The 21,927-nt window shown below is 40.4% G+C and overlaps 1 protein-coding gene across 4 annotated transcripts in view; it reads left to right on the top strand.

Moving 5' to 3' along the window:
- The window catches only part of BCAS3 (BCAS3 microtubule associated cell migration factor), a 1,792,248-nt gene that overhangs the window by 945,958 nt on the left and 824,363 nt on the right, over positions 1 to 21,927 (top strand). For all 4 annotated transcript variants that reach the window (XM_075336241.1, XM_075336239.1, XM_075336242.1 and 1 more), the window contains one exon: positions 8,243 to 8,343. In XM_075336241.1, coding sequence (XP_075192356.1) covers positions 8,243 to 8,343 — 101 coding nt within the window. The remainder of the gene's footprint in view (positions 1 to 8,242; positions 8,344 to 21,927) is intronic.

The following is a 21,927-nucleotide window of genomic DNA, read 5'->3' as shown; positions in this document are numbered from 1 at the left end:
GGCCTACACATGGCCTCCATATTTGGCAAGCACCACCATCTGCCTCATCTTCCGGAACTAAATACAGTTGAGATCTATGGTGGAGAACAGAGTAGCCAGCTCCCTTCTCCCCTGCTGTTAGTAACTTGGTGCAGGAAAAGGGAAGAGAGAGGAGTTAGGACAAAAAATGTGTCTCAGAAGAAACTTGTTGCAATTACAATAGTTACCCTGTAAGTTTACAAATATCCTACAATGAATGCACCTTTAAAACACTGTAGAAATTATGTTCCCTGCATTTATATATTCCTTTCTCTTATTTTTATGTACTAAAACACATGTATCATTCCATATTGATTCATTAATGATTTATATTTGCAGGGAAGAAAATAATGAGGGGTTAAAATACTGCATTATATGTGTTTATTATGTAGGAGTGAAAATCTCTCTGTCTCCAAACTATTGCCTTGGCTGGGATCTCCAGGGTAGCAGCTAGATGGCCATTTTATAATTACATGCTGTCTGTTACCATTCTACTGGCAGCGGGTAATGAGAGTAAAGTGAAACCAGATACACGAACCATTGGCTGTTAGAAAACTTTAATAATTAATTAGAGGGCCCTTATTGCACCCAAGGGTCAGGGTTCAGGGAAAACATTGATTGATCTAACACAAAACTCCAGCAAACTCCATGGCTGCTTAGTTAAAGTGAGAGTGGGCACAAATACTGTACAAGTACAAATTAGATTTTTATGGGATTGGATTAAATGATACATAGTTTGTTTTTTTACTTTATGTACTGCAGAATTCTTTTTATCGATTTTATAGGCGTGAGAGTCAGATGGCCAGGAATATTTTGCAAGGAAATATACAAAAAATGTGTATAAAGCTGTTTTTGTGTTTTATATAAATAAGTCGGTGAATAACGTTGTACAACTCTCTAATATTTCAGTTCCTCGCCATTTTAAGATATTAATTTGATATCCTCTAGTTACAGGCCAGGACTCAAAACCAGTATGTAGTTTCTCCTGCTGCCATCTGTGAGTGCAGTTGTATCCAGAATAGGCAATGCTACTGGGAAGTGCAGCTCAACTGCTAATCACTTTTATAGGAGTTGAGCTGCACTTCCCAGTAGCTGTATTTCTCCCCAATAGCCACTACACAGTGAACAGAATTGTGCCGTTGTGGGTCCATTTACTGCCAGAGCTGAAATCAGCTGATTGTGAGAATAATGACATAACTTCAATCTCATGGGACCTGATGCAAAATCTCCAAGAGGGCATTCAAATATCATGGGTGTTTACAGTATTGATCTTTTGTTATGAATCAAAGGGATTTTTTGGGACCTCAAAAAATCCAGGGCAATTGCAAACCCTGCACCTACTATGCACTCCTACATGGGAGTGCTGGGTGTCGGACTACCACGGATCTGATATTGATGTCCACCCTGAGGATAGGTCATCAGTGTCATAAGCCTGGACATCCTCTTTAGGCCCCTTTCACATGTCAGTGTTTCTGGTACGTTTGTGCTTTTTTTTAAACGTACCAGAATCACTGACATACGCAGACCCATTATAATGAATGGGTCTGCTCACACGTCAGTGATTTGTCACTGCACGTGTCTCCGTGCAGTGTACCCGCGTGTGCGTGATTGCTGCACGGAGACATGTCCATTTTTTTCTGGCATCACTGATGTCCCATGGACCACGCAGTGGTGTGGTCCGTGAAACACGTGCCAGAAAAAAACGCACTTTTAAAATAAAAAACATTTTAACTCACCCGCCGTCCAGCGATGTCCTCTGCAGCCCGTTCTCCCTGATCCTTCTGTGCCGGCTGATTACTGTCGCGCATATTCATTATGCGCGACACAGCCGACCCGGAAGCAGCTCCTGCAGGGGTCACCGCCGGCCGGATGCTGCGTCGCGGGAGGATTCAGCACCATGGACAGCGGGAGCGGGCGCAGAGGTGAGTGAATCTCTAAGTGCAATCACGGGCCATGGAGAACGGAGCCCGGATTGCACTTAGACAACCCACGTGTGCCGTGATTTTCGGCACACGCAGGGACATGTGCGTGTTTTACACGCCAGTGAAAAACGTCACTGTTTTTCACTGACGTGTGAAATGGGCCTTAGATAGCCATTTGTGGTAGAGATGAAAAACCATGTGGTGTTTTTCACAGACATTGTTTGTTCTTTATTATATGATGTGGCTAGATTTAGTTTGTTATAAGAACATAAAAAAAGGATATCTGCAAGAAATGGATTATTCCTTCTATGAACACAAATTGCGCCAACGGTCTCCATTTAATACATTTGGGTCCTTTTTTTATATCAGGGTGTCCATAATTGTATCTAAAAGATCTGTTGCTTTATTGGGCACTAAGACCCAGTTTCTACGCAGCCTGACTGTATTGTGCCATATTTTTCACAACTGTTTTTATCCGTCTGCAGGGATATACTAATATAAAAGCTTTTTCATAAAATCTACTAAAATTCTTAGGAGATCAACTTCATTGCCTAATAAAAGTTGCCACAGCCTGCACAGTAGCCAGCTTGCTTTGGAATCAGTATATTAACTTTGCTCTTTTTAACAGATGCATAGTGTTTTAGTTTTTTTTATATTTTGAATACTGGATCACAATCTTCTATGGTTAAGTTATAACACTTTTGTCCCTCTTGTGAACTTGCCGCCAGAACATTTTAATTGAGGGAAGCATGAGACCATACCCGCACACATTCTTTCCTCCTGTTAGGAATGCACTGAATTCAGTTTCTAAAGGATTATGAAAAAAGAAGGCTTAAAACAATAATGATGTGTGCATGCTGTTTGTAAATATGCATGCAGCAAACAGCATGTGAGCTTATGACATTGGAGTACATAAGCATCACAAATATTTGGTTAAAATGTCATTAATTGAAGATGATCACTACTGATTTCTTATCATATAGATTTAAAAAAAATTACTTTTCAATTGACTTACAACCAGATTTTGTGATTACAACTGGAGTCACGAGATGCTGCCACTTTGGTTTTCCTGGATGGTGTTGTGTCTATGCACTGCCGATGACATATGAATGGTGTCAGAAATTTTTAACACATATTGGGTACATATGCGACTCGTTTGCTTTGCCAACCACATGCTTAGTGCAATTCCCCTGAGCCTTCACGGTAATTCCCTCTGAACACAACCACTAAAGAGGCATTTACACTGCAAGATAATTGCGAAGGAGCGATCACCTGATGACTAAACAGGCTGCCGATCACCTGATGAATAAATAGGCTGCCGATCATTCGATGAATCAACAGGCTGCCGATCACCCAATGAATAAACAGGCTGTTGATCATCCGATGAGTAAACAGGCTGCCAATCACCCGATGAATAAACAGGCTGCCGATCACCCAATGAATAAACAGGCTGCCGATCACCCGATGAGTAAACAGGCTGTCGATCACCCGCTGAGTAAACAGGCTACCTATAACACAATGAGAAAATAGCAACAAGAAGAAGAATAAATATCCTCCAAAAATTAAGCGCATTACTTACAGCAAAGATGGGCTGCAGTTGTACATCACCCAGGCCAAAAACTAGTATTCTAGCAGGAAACAGCTAAACCCCCACTAAAGTGGAAGCATCACAGGTGCAGGAGAAGCAAATCACACACACTTCCAAAAAAATAGAGGAGGCGATTGCTGGATGATAAAACTGCACACTGATGGGTTGCATAGAGCACTGTTCACACATGCAGATGCACAGTCACCAGCCCGCAGCCTATTAGGTAACGCCCATACTATTAGATCAGACGGGCTGCCAAGCTGTACTCCATCTGTGCACCATACAGGGACAGGACTCTAATATCCAAGGCCTAACAGAAATGGGCCTGGCTTTATCCTGTACAAAAAATATGAGGTTTTAATTGGTATTATGGCCAGAATACAGAAGGGTGTGTGATTTGCTCCTCCTGCACATGTGATGCCTCCTCTTAGTGGGGCTTTAGCTGTATCCTGCTAGAGTACTAGTTTTTGGCCTGGGCAATGTACAACTGCAGCCCATCTTTGCCATAACCCAATGAGGAACCAGACTGCCGATCACCCAATGAACGAACGTTTTGCTTGTTCATCAGTTCAAATGATCTTTCATGCAGCGTAAAAGATCACTGTTCTCAGTCGTGCATTGTCAGGTGTAAACAGGACTTGCAATGCTTTGAACAATGGGAGTACGGTCGCTCAGTTGTTAGCACTGCAGTCTTGCAGCGCTGGGGTCCTGGGTTAAAATCCCACTAAGGACAACATTTGCAAGGAGTTTGTATGTTCTCCCTGTATTTGTGTGGGTATCCTCCAGGTTATCCTGTTCCCTCCCACACTCTAAAGACATACTGATTGGGACTTTAGATTGTGAGCCCCAATGGGAACAGTGTTGCCAATGTATGTAAAGCGCTGTGGAATTAATAGCACTATATAAATGAATAAATATTTTTATTATTGTTAAATGTCAACTGATAGTTTGTGATGACACTGATGCACCCTGAGCCTGCAGGACAGCTTGAATTTCTTTGTGGTGGCACGGTGGCTCAGTGGTTAGCACTGCAACCTTGCAGCGCTGGGGTCCTCGGTTCAAATCCCACCAAGGACAACATCTGCAAGGAGTTTGTATGTTCTCTCCATGTCTGCGTGGGTTTCCTCTGGGCACTCCGGTTTCCTCCCACACTCCAAAGACATACAGTTAGGGACTCTAGATTGTGAGCCCCAATGGGGACAGTGTTGCCAATGTATGTAAAGCGCTGTGAAATTAATAGCACTATATAAATTAATAAATATTATTATTATATTATTTGGAACTAGATTGGGGCTGCTTATCCACCATCTGGATTATCCTGTGTTGCAAACTTTCATCGTCCAGGAAAATTACCTACAGTGCCATGGGTTGTAAATTTCTTAAGTTGCACACCATGGACAAAAGAACATCAAAATCTCTGGAGATGAACTTGTAACCTTTTGATTGTTGATATTTTTCAACAATTTTGGTTCTCAAGTCCTCAGACAGTTCTCTTTCTGTTCTCCACACACAGACAAACAATGCAAAGATTAAAGGCCGCTTTACACACTACAATTTATCGTGCGATCGCACCCGCCCCCATCGTTTGTGCAACACGGGCAATTTGTTGCCCGTGTCGCACAAAGTCGGTAACCCCCGTCACACGTACTTACCTCCCGAACGACCTCGCTGTGGACGGTGAACATCTTCTTCCTGAAGGGGGAGGGACGTTCGGCGTCACAGCGATGTCACACAGCGGCCAGCCAATAGAAGCGGAGGGGCGGAGATGAGCGGGACATAACATGCCACCCACCTCCTTCCTTCTGCATTGCCAGCGGGATGCAGGTAAGCTGCAGTTCATCGTTCCCAGGGTGTCACACGGAGCGACGCGTGCTGCCTCGGGAACAATGAACAACCGGAGCACAGAAGGACGTTCGATCTTTTTAAAATGAGCGACGTGTCAACGAGCAACGATAAGGTGAGTATTTTTGCTCATTCACAGTCGCTCATAGCTGTCACACGCTACGATATGTCAAATGATGCCGGATGTGCGTCACTAACGACGTGACCCTGACGACATATCGTTTGATATATCGTAGTGTGTAACGGGCCCTTTAGTCAACTACTCCCCTTTTTATCTGGTTTCAGATGTGATTTTCATCTTCCCTCATGTCTTACTTGCCACAGATGAGTTTGAACACGCATCTCATGTTTGAAACAAAGTTGTTTACCCACAATTTGTCTGTTCTTTTTGAGAATTTTGTTTGAAATTAAGTCCAATTTGTCTTTTTTTCTTTTTTGTGTGTTGTTCCAATATAATATATAATAATATTCACTTATATATCGCCATTAATTCACAGCATTTTACATACACTGTCCACATTGGGGCTCACAATCTAAAGATATAAACAAAGGATATCAACACATGTATGACAGAATGTGCAATTGTAATAATTTTGTGGGAGAAATACTTCAATTTCTGGAACAATTTCAAGGGTGACAACACTTCTGGCCATGACACACAAATATACCGTTTATTGTCATTTTTGCTGGACTGGTTACTTTGTGCTTAACGCTTCAATGATGTTGTTAGTGAATTTTTAACTTCACCATTGTGGGAGGATGAGAATTCACTTTATAATATCTCATCTGGTTAAAAGGGTTTTCCATTATATTGATATTGACAACCTGTCCTTTGTATCAGATCGGCACCCCCACTGATCAGGTGTTATCACCTATGAACACTGTCAGATGGGAACAGTGTACAAAGTGGAAAAGCAACTGTTTAGTGACTGCTGCTAGGTAATACAATTCAGCTTCTATTAGTTGAATAGGTTCTGAACTGCAGTTCCCCACAGCAGCCACTAAACAATATGCTTGAGTGGTGGTGTTCTTCCACACACTTACCATTGCAAGTGGTAATTATTTTCCACTAAGTGGCATGCTTGCATTCTAATTACTGATAAATTTCAGCTGGTGTCATGACTTTCCATGGCTTTTTGCACCTCCTTTTTCTTGTCATCTCTCATTATTATACATAATTCAATATATTGACATCTATGGTTTGATGTCTTTGCCTGTGTGGATTGGATGTGTTGTTAGTATGAATTTAATTGCAGTCCTTTGGTCTTTCAGGTCACCTTATGGACTAAGCAGAGTGTATGTTTTATAAGAGAACAAGGTTAGCTCTCCTGTGTGCAGTGCATGGTTAATAGGCTCCAATGAATTTAGAAAAGTCGAAAATGAATACACCTGCATAATCCATCCATAGAAAATAAGTTTTTTATTCCATTTCAAGTCAAAATACAAGGCACTCCAGCACACAGGAATTGAGCATAATAGTCTATAAAACGGCAACACTTTTCTGACCTGGATGTGATTAAGGCCCAGATCAGATGAGAAACATGTTGCCGTTTTATCCATTATTATGCTCTTCACCGTTGTACTGGAGTGCCTTGTATTTTAACCTGGAATGGAATAGAGAACTTTTCTTTTCTATGGATGGATTGTGCTGGTCTAATTGTTTTTGACTTTTACAAAATGTATGTTTTCCCTGGATACTTTTATGCTCTACTATAATAACAGATCAGTGGTTTTGTATAGAAGGGAGTACAAGCTTTAATCAATGATGGCTTGGGTCAGGTGGAGCTTTTTTTTTTTTATCACATGAACATAAAACATTTCATGTACTATATAGAAAGGCAATAATCCTAATAGCCGCTATGTAATATTTTTGACTGTGACTGGTTGGCCAATGCCCCTTAAAGCTTCTTCACATCAGTCTTAGAGAATTGTTGCTTTTGGAGTCTCTTTACTTCCATTTGTATGACTTCAGAAATGCACAATTTCTTTTTCCATTCTCATTTCTTTGGTGTACGCTTCTTATTCTGAAATTTCCTCTGTGAATGACACTCTTAGCCTGTCATGTGTTCCATTGCCGCTGCCTCCCCTCTTACTCTTTTTATCAAAAACTGATAGAGAAAGGAACTGCAACTTTTTGCTTTCTTCCAACTTTTCAATTTTCAGCTTTTCACTAGACTAATTTTATTTTACATTGATAATATTCTGGTTGTCATGAAGCACTCTCAGTGAAAGGCTTTCAGCTCTAAATAGGGCTTTCATTAACCGGCTTAGCGCTGGCCACTCCATCTTGTAGATTTCAGAGGATGCCGTGGACTTCAACCTTTAACCCCTGTGCAGGGATTTGGAATTTCACATGTGCTCTTGAGTTGGGCCCACTGAGTTGCTGCTATGTAATGGAATAAACTGGCAGAGGGTGGGCAGAAAGCCACATTAATTTCAGGAGTTCAGAGACAAGAGCAGAATCATCAAGCAAGCAAATGCTGTGGTCAGAAATGGGACTCAAACAGGCTAAATATGAGCTAAATAGTAGGAGTGAACCATAACAAATATTAACTAAAACTCATTTAAGTAGGGTGGAATGCTGTCCAATTGGCCACAGGAGAAAGCTGAATACTCTTCTTGGACAGCACACATTCATACTGCCCGATGAGGGAGCACTACAAGTCCATGCCACCTTAGTATCTCTGGTTTTACTGAGCTTGCACCTCCCAGAGCTTCTAATTACGATGTTTCCTCTATCACTAGTGCAGCCCACAGAATGAATATGATGGTGCCTAGTGACAGAAGCAGATGTCGTGGGAACAGGTCCAGTTGGGGATGTAACAATGTTTATTTGTGTATCATTTTTAAATAATTAATTTTTCTTTTGCAGTGATCCCACCTGGAAGTCCTGGCCCCCTCACACGACACGGCTCCTATGACAGTTTGGCCTCAGACCACAGTGGTCAGGATGATGAAGAATGGCTTTCACAGGTATATATTGTTATTTGCATAAGCATAAAATAAGAAGTAATTTGTGTGTGTGGGGGGGGTCAGATTACTATGTCTAATGAAATATATATATATTTTCTTGAAATAAATGTAGTGGTATACTATTTACATGCAAGTTTTAAATCACAATTTTGGTTCTCCTGGATGTTTGATGATTTAAGATATGCAAATGTATTCTTTCTAAATTCAATATGTTGTTGTGTTGACTTTTTTTTTTAGTTACTTAATGATAGAGGAAGAATACCTAAGGCAGGACACATCTTAACAAAGCAATTACAGGATGTTTAGTTGGCAGGCGTGTGAAGGCTTGTCAGTGGTATTGGTACCCAAGTACTTGAGCTTTAGTGGCCCATGTACTCAGTACACAGTCCCGAGTAGGTCTTAAATTTGAGTGTTAAAGTGGTTAGCCACAACTTGACAATCCCTTCATAATTAAATCAGGAAACCAAGTAAAATATAACAATCTTTGCTCTACCCCCTCAGTGTCACCACTCGAACGATGCCAGCACCGCAGTTCCTGGAGAGTGACGTGACTGGTTTCACATGCAGGCTGCAACCAATGAGCATCTACCTATCACCTGAAGCTTTTACTATTTCATCAGAGCTGGTTTCCACTCAGTTGGTATATTGATGAGCTGCTTCCAAACAGCAGCCGCTCGTTGACTTTAGACTGCATAAGACACCAGTAACACATCACTCTCTGGGAACGCCAGTGCCAACAATGCTGGAATGGCACTGCTGCACAAGGTGAGTATAATATGGTTTTTTTTTATTTTAATTGAGGTTCCGAATTAATTAAGCAGGAATTATCCAGCAGTGGACCACCCCTCTGAGGGTTAAATAGATGAAATATAATTGAAAAATAAAAGATTATCCATGTAAGCTCCAACTTGGTATTTAGCTCCTAGACTGGCTACACTAGAAATGGCAACATTTTCTAAGAAAACGTAGAGAAAGTACCCTAAAGTAAAGATTAATATTTATCAATGAAGAGAAGAAGCATTGCTACCCCCAATATGTGGCACTAGAGTTTGTCTACTTGCTCACTGAAGAGACAATTTTCATAAAGTAAAGCATGTAATTTTGATTTGAAGCAAATGTTTTAAAGAGCATACATTTCATTATGTTGCCCATTTTCACCTGCCTAACAAGAGAATCTATAGCTGCTCATAATATTTGCACCAAAATTTGCCAGGAGATGCAGATTTGGTGCAGGAATTTGGTGTATAAATTCCAGCACCAAGTCTGCATTTCCTTTCAGAAAATCGCACCTAAGCTGCATTTTTTTGCCAGGAGATGCAGATTGGGTGCTGAAATGTATAGAACAAATTCCTGCACTAAATCTGCATCTCCTGGCAAAAAAACCATATCAATATTACATCACAACTGCATCGCGTTTTGATGCAGGTTTTTTTGCCAGAAAATGCATAATTGGTGCATGTATTTAGTGTATAAATTCCAGCACCAAATCTGCAGCTCTTGGCAAAAAAACCCTGAAATTTTTAGCCAAGACAGGCAGGTCTCAATGAACTCAATGAGTTCACTTGAGGTGAGGTCACTGAGTTCAATGAGTTCACCTGAGGTTAGTTTACCTGCGGTCACAGATGGGGTACCGTGGGAACCTCCAACTGTGAGTGAAGTGACTGCTGAGAACAATGGCAGATCTAGTATAGATGGTTTGCTGCGTATCATTTACTTTGGTCTGACTGTGTAAAAAGCATTCAAACAACTGCCAATCTGTAAACAATTACTGATCGGCAATCATATTGTGCTGCTGATCGTACCCTTAGCCATGTGATACATTTTGTTTCATTACATGTAATATATTAGTCACTATATTTACTAGTATGTTCATTTTTTATAAACAATATTTCTAAACTTTTTTCCTAGCATCTAAAATACATAGCCACTCTTTTTAGTCACACTATAGCCAATGCATTCCTCTGTGATCACACATTGTAACATGAATTGTTAACTTTTATTGCATCTATTCGTAGACCAGTCTTTTAAAATGTCCTTTCTTGCATTGATTAATATGACAAGATGTTCCAGAGCATAGGGAGATTCTGCACTTCTGCTCCTTGGAGCAGAAGATGTTCTTTGTTGTGTAAAACAATAAGTAAGAGCTTTGCTAAAGAAAACACCTGAGTACAGGGAAGCTGGCAGCGCTAGGATTTAATGGCGCAAATTCCCTTTATGTATGTGAACAATTACTCCTTAAAATTGTTGCCTTGATGGGATGCCTATGTGGGATATACAAGATTGCTGCAGGCATATGAGCGGAAGTGCAATCTTTACTAAGGAACATGTAATTATATATTCTTCAAGGACTTCCTAAACAAAAGCCTGGGAATCCTACATCTATGCAGAAAAACTACAGATATGTAAGATGTAATTGTGTTCTCAGACAAGAGAAAAACAAAACAAAAAGACGTAGCAACTAGACTGACCTAATGTCCTCCTTCACAAGAGAATTTTAAGCGCTGAAGCCGCAAAAGTTTATCATAACATATCACTTTATTATAGGCATAGTGGTATATCCAGAAGGATATTATAATTTTTAATAAACGTAGTAGTTCTCAAAAAACATCCTGAGGCATATCCAATCATCTACAGTCAGATCATAGAGATATATAATCTCTGTCCTACATTTCCCCATCTAAACATAGTATTGGTTAAAGAACCGCCTTGTTCTTTGATACATTTTAAGTTTTTAAATTTTCCAACCTTTCAAGTCTTCTACCACTGTTATAATAAAGACACATCTTCAGTCAAAATACTAAAACATAAAGTATAACCCCAGTGGTCCATTTAGAAACCTGTACAGATATACTATATATATATATATATATATATATATACATATATATATACAGTATGCTGTTACTGCCCTCAGGTGAGATGATGTATGCTATAGTAAAGTGATAGTGTTCAGTAAATCCTCTCTTTAGATACATACATGAATAAAGTAGTAGCAACATATGGACATTTAAGCATCTTTAATCCTTTCTTTTGCGAAGCAAAAACTGCCCCGATTCATCATTATTCTTTGTTCTTTTTTCTTGGATTAAAAATAGTTCTAATAGTAATTTATTCATTATTTAATTTATTCTGTCATGCCCCAGAGGAGTACAAAATCTCTATATTTTTTTTTGCGCTTAATGTGCAGCATTTTAAAGGCTTATGTGATGTGTTATTGTCAAAAGGTGCAAAAAAGGTTGAAAACTAAAAAAAGAGCATTTTTTATTTTGGGAAACATTTATCATACTGCTTTCATCATTTTGAAATTGTTGGCACTTAAAACAGCAACCACAAGACAAAAGAAAACGTAAATGATGAATTGGGTCTTTTGTGCTGTACTGAACAGCTAAGTGATAATTAACTGTAACATCTGTGCTGGTTTCTGCTTCGTCCGCTAGGCGGCACCGCACCTTTATTGTGGGTGATGCTTAACATCATCAATCCTGTACTATTCCCGGGACTTGTGGCTTTGGCTAGTCCAAAAGCTTATGCGTTAATCCTGTTGGTTTTCTATCAGCACTGGGTGGGGCTGTTACTATATAAACCCCTGAGAGCCAGTTCCCACTGCCAGTGAATCGTTCAGCTATCCTGGTTTATACCTCTGTGTTCCGGTATTTTGTACTGATTATTCCTATTCTTGGACCTTAACTTGACTATTGACTGCCTGCTTGTTTTATGACTTTGTTCCTGACATTACCTCCTGGATCTGACCTGTCTACCTGACAATTCTTTTGTCAGCTTGCACCACCAAACAGCAGCTGACTCTGTGGCCCTTACCCAGGGACCCCTGTGTAAGTCCAGATCTCTGTACAGGGGCTAAAGGGTGAAGACCAGGTTAACCCGTGGGCTCTGGGAAACAGAGTAGCTTGCGCCAATCATTTTTGTGGTAGCCATCTTGGAGCTGCCAGCTGAATAAGAAGAGTGCTCACGTGACATTAACCAATAAATATTGGGTATTTTAGCCTAGATATAGCAAACCAATATTAAATAGGCACATGGATCAGGATTTATGAAAGTTGATATAAGAAACCAGATGCAGAGGTACAAAAAAATATATAGTGTCAGTGGTGCAATGTGGCCTCTAGCAGGGGAAGGTTAATATTTTTTCCTGCCCTGCTGTGAGCATGTACATCATAGGAAAGAGTAGTGTCCCTGGACTTTCCACCCACCACAAAGACCAGATGTTTGTTTTTTCTCCCTCTAAAGACCCTTATACATATTATATTAACTTCAGTTGAACCCTCCGATATCAATAGGTTCAGCTCATAGTCTTATGTATATGAGAGCCCCATACAGAGGATTGTCAGTGGAGTTAAAGTTCTGACATGTGCGATTTCAGACTGCCAATATTTTGTTCTACCTGAGATAAGCTGTTTCCTGAGGCAGTGACAGTGAGTGGCAGTGACTTTCAGAAAATACAGGAGCGCTTGCCAGAGAAAGTGCTCTTTTGGGTTGGGCGAGATAGCTGTTGGCCAAACCATTGTTTGACCAACAGCTATATAATGTTTATAGGGTGGTTTTGGCAAGTAGCCAATTTTAAAAACTAAATTAGTAAGCAATGCACTTTCTTTGAGGACTAACCATATAGTTAAAGTGATAGAAGGACTGGGCCGCCTTTTTCTATACAATAGGCACTTGGCTTACCTTTCTAATACATAAACATTTGATTGTTTTAGTGATACAGACCCTTAAATTTAATTTGCCACTTAAAGGAAATCTGGCAGTATTTTTTTCCTATGTCATCTTCAAGCAGCATGATGCAGGGGCAGAGATGCTCATTCGAGGGATCAGTGTCACTGGGCTGCTTAGTGTAGCTTCAATAAAATTATTGTTTTATCAGCAGGACATTATCACTAGAGGACTATTTGGCCTACTGCCATATGGTCCAATCACACCACCAACACTAATTAGCAGCTTTCTGGATATGCACACTGCATACAGAAAGCTACCAATCAGTGATGTGGGTGGAGTTATACGGCGCTCAGCATTCTGAGAACATCTAGATCTGCAGCAGAGAAAACGAGATTTTATAAAAAATACAACAAGCAGCCCAGTAAGTGATACTTCTCTGGAATCTGGGTCTCCAAACCCATGTCATGCTGCCCCCAGATTACATATAAAAAACCTGCTGACCAATTCCTTTAAAAATGGAAAATCCTATCTCATTTTTTCTTACACTGATCTGAGAATGTTACGAAAATACAATCAATAAATATTAAGAAAATAGAAGTGTTGAGCCACAATATCAATTTTATAGTATATACATAAAAGCTCAATTAAAGTATTGTCCTTTTTTTAAAAAAAGTCGCAAAGTATAGATATATTAGTAAATTACTATTAGTAATGTAACTGCTAGATACAAAATCTCATTCTATGTACGTCTGCAATGGGTATTTAATGTTACACAACTCATGCCCAGACATTATATATATTACATGCTTGACAGCCAGATAGATAACTGGAGCCGCAGAACATGTGCGGATAAACTCGCTAGACGTGCCAAGCCTAGTGAAAATCACTGCAACTTTAGTGGGTAAACTGAAAAGTTTTTCTCTTGCCAGCACTGTTCTACTCTTTCCAAATTTCTTGTTTTTAGCTTTCTTTTCAGCATGAAATTTTGTCACAGAATTTATCGAGAAAGCCTGCCCTTCACTTCAACTTTTCAATTAGAACAGTGGGTAATGTGTGTTGTCAGTGTGAAGTAGATACAATATGTTTGTCCTGCACACAACAGGAGAGTGAATAGGAACATCTGGCCATAGCCTCGATTAAACTGCAAAGGCATCTGTTTACCTCTCGGCTCTGTGACACTGATGGTTCTGAGCTTAAAATATACAGGATGCTTTATCTGTGGCCTAATTTGCACTGCTTCGTGAGGTACAGGCTACGAAAGAAACGGAAATCTCTTAGGGCAACCCAAGCATTGGTGAGAAACGAAAGGTAGTAGCAGAGAGGCTCTTGTATGCTCGCAACCTTCAAGGCTCATAAATTTAGCAACATATTCAACATTCTTGACTGGACAAATCCTAGAAGCTGGGCTGTAATTCATAACAGCAGAGAAACAAGTGTTTCCACAGGCATATTTCTTGTGCAATAACCTTATAGACTAGAATGTGCTTCACGTGCTGAGAAAAGAAAAATATAGCTATAAGTCAGGCAAGGAAACTATTATGTTATGCAGACTAGCTGATTTTCAGTGTTTCACATGCTGTATTCAGATACATTGTGTCTTGTGCCTAACTGTGTTATAAAAAGTGTGCCTGTGATTTCTGAGATAATCAGGTACACTGGCTGTTAGCAAATGTAGGATGATAGCACTCAGTGTGCCTGAAATTCTGTCCACTGTGATGCCCAACGGCTGCAATGCTTTGAAAACAAATTGTGGAAAAATTGAGCATCATGGTGGGCAGAATTTTGGATACATACAGACAGCTGCAGGATGTTCTATTGCTTTTAGATAGGTCATAGGTAGGTATGAGTGGACCCATTTAAGTTCAGGTTTGCTGGGTTCAGACAGACCATAGTTAATTATTCAGAACCCAAACTTGACTCTTGACCCCAAACTCAATATAAGTCAGTGGGGACCCAAACTTTGGTTCAGTAAAATGGTTGTAGTAAGGGCTAGTAAGCTATAAAAGGAAGGAAAATGGGGGCAATTCCACTGGAAACATGTGGATATGGAATAAATAATAATAAAAATGTTGTGGGATCCCACCTATTTTTGATAACCAGCACAGGTAAAGCAGACAGCTATGGACTTCAATCCCTCAGCTGTCTGCATTACCTTGTCTAGTTATCAAAAATAGAGGGAATCCCAAGTCTTTTTTAAAATTATTTATTTAAATAATTTAAAAAACTGGCTTGGGATTCCCCCTATTTTTCATAACTAGCCAAGGGAAAGCAGACAGCTGGGGGGCTGATATTATCAGGCTGAGAGGGACCATGGTTATTTGGCCCCTCTCAGCCTAAAAATAGCAGCCTGCAGCCACCCCAGAAGTATCACATCTATTAGATTCGCCAATTCCAGTTTTTTTTGGCCGGCTCTTCTCGATTGCCCTGGTGCATTGACAATCGGGGTAATGCTAGTGGGGTTGATGTCAGCTGTGAATTGACTGTTAGAGAAGATAACCCCGGCACACTACAACTCCCAACAAAACGCAAGATGTGGTGATTAAGTATGCATATTTCTTTTTATTGATCAGGTTCTTAATCTCTTTAAGCATATATGTATTTGGTCCAAAAAAACTTGACGTTTCGGCCTCCAGCCTTCGTCACACTGGACTATTATCATGCAATATCAAATGTACGTAGACACTCGGCTAAGAGGCTGATAACTACAAAAATGGATGGAGTCTCAAATGTACTTCACTGTGATAACTTGCATATCATAAGGAAATACGGTATAATGCGTCAGGGGCACTAGTGCAGGCTCAAGGGCTCTATGTTGGATATTATAGTCAAATGCGCTATGGAAACCAGACCTATGAGTATGGTGCCATATAGGGCCAGCATACACTGGGTCACATTAACTCAAAGAAATAGCCATAAGATGGCGCTTGTAATTGGGTCCTAGTTCCACATATAGAAGGAACTGCTGGAAGGTAGTGGGATATGTGAGCTGAAACAGCAGGTGAGCAAACCAGCATATGCTAAAGCAGAAAAGAGTATTCTATGATGTCAGGCACTAGTGGAGGGATGAAGCCGGTGTAATCCAACATAGAGCCCTTGAGCCTGCACTAGTGCCCCTGACGCATTATACCGTATTTCCTTATGATATGCAAGTTATCACAGTGAAGTACATTTGAGACTCCATCCATTTTTGTAGTTATCAGCCTCTTAGCCGAGTGTCTACGTACATTTGATATTGCATGATAATAGTCCAGTGTGACGAAGGCCGGAGACCGAAACGTCAAGTTTTTTTGGACCAAATACATATATGCTTAAAGACATTAAGAACCTGATCAATAAAAAGAAATTTGCATACTTAATCACCGCATCTTGCCTTTTCTTGGGAGTTGTAGTGTGCCGGGGTTATCTTCTCTATATGTATATTTTTTACCCTTGAGCACCTACTTATCAGTGATGCAGAGCTTCTCTCCCATTATTGTGAATTGACTGTTGACATCAAGCTTAGGTGTTAGTAATGGATAGGCATCTATCAGACACCTACATTACTAACCCAGCAAGTATATAGTTAAAAAAACATAGACACTGGAAGAAAAAAGGTTTATTTGAATAAATACGCCTCCACATGCCCTTGTTCACCAATTTATTCATTCAAATAAATCCTGGCAGTTCTGACGTAATCCAAAGAGTAATGTCTTGCAATGTTCGTCGATTCCTATAGAGCTTTGTTCTGATAATATTCTCAGAACGAATTTCCAGAGGTCTCTGCCAGCCAGTGGCAGACCCAGAATTTCCAAGCCTGACAATACCAAACCCCAGCTGTCTGCTTTACCTTAGCTGTTTATGAAAAATAGGGGGACCTCATGATGCTTTTTTTTTTAAAAAAATAAATTAAAAAAATTAAATAATTTAAAAAAAACTGTGGGATCCCCTCTATTTTTGATAACCAGCCAAGGTAAAGCTGACAGCTGAGGGTTGCAGCCCGTAGCTGTCTGTATTACTTCCCCTGGATATTAAAAATAGCCTGGAACCCACATTATTTTTTATTTTTTTTTTTATTGTTCACAGCAGCATTGTCTTCCTCATGCAATAATACTGGTTGATTGGGTGCATTGCAGCCTTTCAACAAACTTTATTAGCATATGTAAAGTACCCAAACTCCAAATGTGGACACAGACTTTTTTTTAAAAATAAGTGTTCGAGTTTGAGCCTAGTGCGAACCCCGACATTTACCATTCAGGTTCGCTCATCTTTAGTCATAGGAAATTATTGTGCTTATTGGAGGGAACTAACAACACTGGAATTTCATACACAAGTCTCATACCAAATTTCTGAAGTTAGTTGCACCAAACTATTTAAGAGGCACGTATCTTTGTGCAGTCCGTGTACCAGCAAATGAAATCTATGCCAGCTTTAAGTGGTTAGCTATGCCTCTATTGTTAAGCTCCACCCGCTTTAAAAAATTGTAAAGGAGCAAAAATGTTGCAAAATTTTTGCTCAAATGCCCCTGCACCAAGTTTTGTTACTTTTTGATGTCAGAGTAAGATTAGGAATTAGAAATAGCATTTCTAAAGGTTTTAGCCAATATTGAGAATTTGGCACACTTACAGTACTGTGCAAACGTTTGTGGAAAAAATGTTGTAAAGTAAAAATTACCTTCAGAAAGTGCTCTGTGTGTGAAATGACTGCGGGCTGCTGACCGGCTTAATATTGTTTTTCTTTTTATACCACCTCTTGAACGTACAAAGTAAATAAATAGCTATTTTTATCAGACTACACAGTGCATGTCAATCTACTTTTTAACATGGTACATTTAAACGCTCCACATCTGTGAATGTGAATGCCGCCCAACGTGTTCATTCTGTTTTTGGGAGTAGTGCCAACTTTTTTTGTCTATTGTATGGGCTTTAAAAAAATAGCAGTGCTAATAGTTTAGCAATTAACAAAATGTGATGTGAATCAACAAAAGTCAAATTTAAATCAAATCAATATTTGGTGTGACTTCCTTTTGCTCTCAAAACAGTATCAAAGCATCAATTCACACAGTTTTTTAAGGAATTCGGCAGGGAGGTTGTTGGAAACTTGTTGGAGAACTAACCACAAATCTGTAGATGTAGGCTTCCGCAAATCCTTCTGTCTCTTCATGTAATCCCAGACAGACTCGATGATGTTGAGATCAGGGCTCTGGGGGTGCCATACACTCCAGTATGTGGTGGATTAAATGAAAAGAAAATAGGATTTCTGCAAGCCTACATCAACAGAAGTTCTGTGGTTAGTTCTCCAAGATGTTTGGAACAACGTCCTTGCAGAGTGCCTTCAAAAATAGTGTGCATGTGTACCTAGAAGAATTTATTCTGTCCTGAAGGGATAGGCTGGTAATACTAAATATATAACAGTATTTGGTGGTAAGGCCGGGGTAACAATAGTGTATAGTATCCAATGTTTTTCTCATGTGAGAACATCGGATCAATATGCTAATAACCCTAGGCTCAAACTCTGCTGCGATCTGGGACTGAGTGTCATTCACTTTGCTCAGATTCTGTTGTATGCGAGAATCTGATCACAGGTGCGGAAAAGCATATATGTCATCTGAGTGCAGTCTGATGCTTTGCACACACCCATTGACTTGAATTGGTATGCGCTGATTCGGCTTCAGAAAAAAATAGCTAGAAGGATCTACTCCATATTAGAACAAATGCTATCCTATAAAACATCAAAGAGCACTCTTCCAAGTTATACGCAAAAGGAAGCAAGCCCTAATAGTAAATATATATCAGTATTTGGTTTGACCAGTCTTTCATCTAGAGGACCTAAATAGGTATGGCTTTAGTTGATCTGAAGAAACTAGTTCATTAGCAGTTAAGATCATTGAAACCAGGGGCGTACATAGAAATCATGGGGCCACATAGCAAAAGTCTAAATGCCCCCCCCCCCTCCCGCCTTCCAATAAAAAAAAAAAATTACAACAAAATAATAACATAATAATCATCATGCATGCTACTGGGGGCCGTCACACGTTGCTGAGGGTGATATACACATTACTGCGGGCGGGTTATAGTCAGAAATAACACATACTCCATAGTGTTACTGAACAACACCCACCATACCAAGGCCAATAATACATTGCAAAATAATGCTGCCACTGCATGATAAAATATCACCACATAGAATCTGAATATAACTACCGTCCTGTTACTGAGCAAAGTCCACTGCACCAAGACCAGTGGGTTCACACCGCAAATCCCCAAAGAATCTGCAATATGTGAACTTGGCCTAAAGTAGCGATGTCCTCCTTTGTGTCCCTCACCACACACAATATAAATATTCACGTCTGTCTCCCCCATATAATGGTAACGATTATGACCCCCTTTATAGCCTTAGGAACTACAGTAAAACTCTGCAAAGTACAGGGATAACACAAACACAGTGATGGCACAGCACAGGAGCAACTCATACACACACACACAGTGATGGCACAGCCCAGGAGCAACACACACACACACACACAGTGATGGCACAGCCCACACAGTGATGGCACAGCCCAGGAGCAACACACACCCACACAGTGATGGCAGAGCCCAGGAGTAACACACACTCACACAGTGATGGCACAGCCCAGGAGCAACACACAAAGTGATGGCACATCACAGGGGCAACACACACAGAGTGATGGCACAGCACAGGGGCAACACACACACGCGCAGTAATGGCACAGCACAGGAGCAACACACACACAGTGATGGCACAGGAGCAACACACACACAAAGTGATGGCACAGCACAGAAGCAACACACACACACAGTGATGGCACAGCACAGGGGCAACACACACCTTGATGGCACAGTACAGGGCGGTTTCTTTCTGTAGTGTAACAGACAGATATTTGTACATGATAATACTCACCTGCTCCTGTGATGTGAGAGATCGTTAGTGGCTCCGGCCTCACTGCTGCACTTCCTGTCAGTCCTCCTGGCTCCTCCTACTGTCCTGCTTTTTCTTTCTATTCCTTATGTTCTCTGCTTCTCACTGTTTTTCTGCTCTCTGTTTGCTCTTCTCTCTTTTCTATGGTCTCTACTCGTCCTCCACTCTGTTTTCCTGTTCATCTTTGTTTCTCCCGCACTGTACTGAACAAGCTCCCCCCGTCTCCTGATTGGCTGTTCTTCTCCTGGCATCTCTGACAGCTCTCTGACTCGAAGAGGAAGCTGCCTGGCCACTCCCTCCTCTTCAGCACAGGCTGAGCACAGTGTGCAGTGAGTGTAGGTGAGACTGCATCTCTGTGTTGCAGCCAGCCTGCATCTATACAATCAGTGCTGGCACCCAGCGGCCTTTATCAGCTGTTTGGTGACGCCCCGGGGGCTTGAAAGTGAAAGTTAAAATGCACACACAGCAAGCAGCCCCCTCCAGGCCCCTCCAGCTCACGGGCCCCGTAGCAGTGGCGTGGTCTGCCTCTATTGACGGTACGCCACTGATTGAAACTAATACTTATTCGTGATGATTGAATTTTTTTTTGCTTCACTATTTCACTTACATTTTCTTTGTACAATATCAAAGGAGATGTTTGCTCAATACTTTGAATTCATCTATTCAAAATAATTAGTATTACTCATGGTTTTTGAACGTTGAAGACACCTACTCTTCATATTATCCGAATTATGAGAACACTTCCCAATAAATGAGCCATATGGTGTGCACGCTGTCGGTATGTATGTACCCCGACAGGGTGCATGCACTACTCGCACAATATACAAAAACAGGAGATACAACGAGTATATATGCAATAAGAATAAGTTTTATTGATATGAATAGGACACACGCAAGACAGCATAGGCAATAAAAACAACTACCAATAAATCAAGGGGGGCACAAGGTATTGAATGTATAAAAATTGTCATTGGTTGTCAATGTATAGGCATAGCACAGGACAAAAAGATATAATAATATAATGGGACTCAGTCCGTATATGTCTGTCACTGGTAGCCGTGGGAAAAATAAGGCCAAAAAGGTGTATAAGCACAACACAGGACAGAAAGATATAATACACTGGGACTCAGTCCATATGTGTCCATACGTGTCCGTCTCTAATAGTCGTGGAAAAGGTAAGGCCAATCTACAAAGTATGCGTAGGCACAACACAGGACAGAAAGATATAATACACTGGGACTCAGTCCATATGTGTCTGTCACTGGTAGCCGTGGGAAGGATAAGACCAATCAAATAAAGAATGTAGAGGCATAACACAAGACAGAAGAGTATAATACAATAGGACTCAGTCAGTATATGTCTGTCACTGGTAGCCATGGGAAAGGTAAGGCAGATCAAAAGGAGTATATAGGCACAACACAGGACAGAAGGATATGATAATATGATGGGACTCAGTCCGTATATGTCTGTCACTGGTAGCCGTGGGAGAGGTAAGGCTACTCAAGACTGTATTAGAAAGACCTAAAGTAAAGGGATGTAATACAACAGGAATACCCTGGTCAATTTAGACAGTAAAAAATTTTTTATAAGCAATAAAGTGCAAGTGCGTACAACTATGCCGGGGTCCCGAAGGACTCATACACAAGAAAATAAGGTCATATAAAATACAGTATAATTAATACAAGCACAACACCTAATACATAATCAATACAGAGTGCACATACCCAAAAGGAACAGGATCACCACCAACGCGCATTTCGCGAAGGTATTGTTGCTTTCTCAAGGAGATAACCCTACTGGCAGTGTATACCCGGTGGATATAAATAGCCCCATAGTAATTAGCTATTACAATCAGGTGCACAGGCACAGGAAAAGGAAGGGGTATGGTATAACAAGTAAAAACTCCCATACATAATTCTGATAGGGTGTTTGTTAAGATGGATAGGGCCAGGCACCAATGAATGGTAATAGAGAATCGCACAGAGAATAATGTATATA

The sequence above is a fragment of the Anomaloglossus baeobatrachus genome, chromosome 2 (genome assembly GCF_048569485.1).
Source record: "Anomaloglossus baeobatrachus isolate aAnoBae1 chromosome 2, aAnoBae1.hap1, whole genome shotgun sequence".
Classification (NCBI taxonomy): domain Eukaryota; kingdom Metazoa; phylum Chordata; class Amphibia; order Anura; family Aromobatidae; genus Anomaloglossus; species Anomaloglossus baeobatrachus.
Note: the sequence above shows the minus strand (reverse complement) of the source record. Positions and strands in the feature narration are given on the sequence as shown.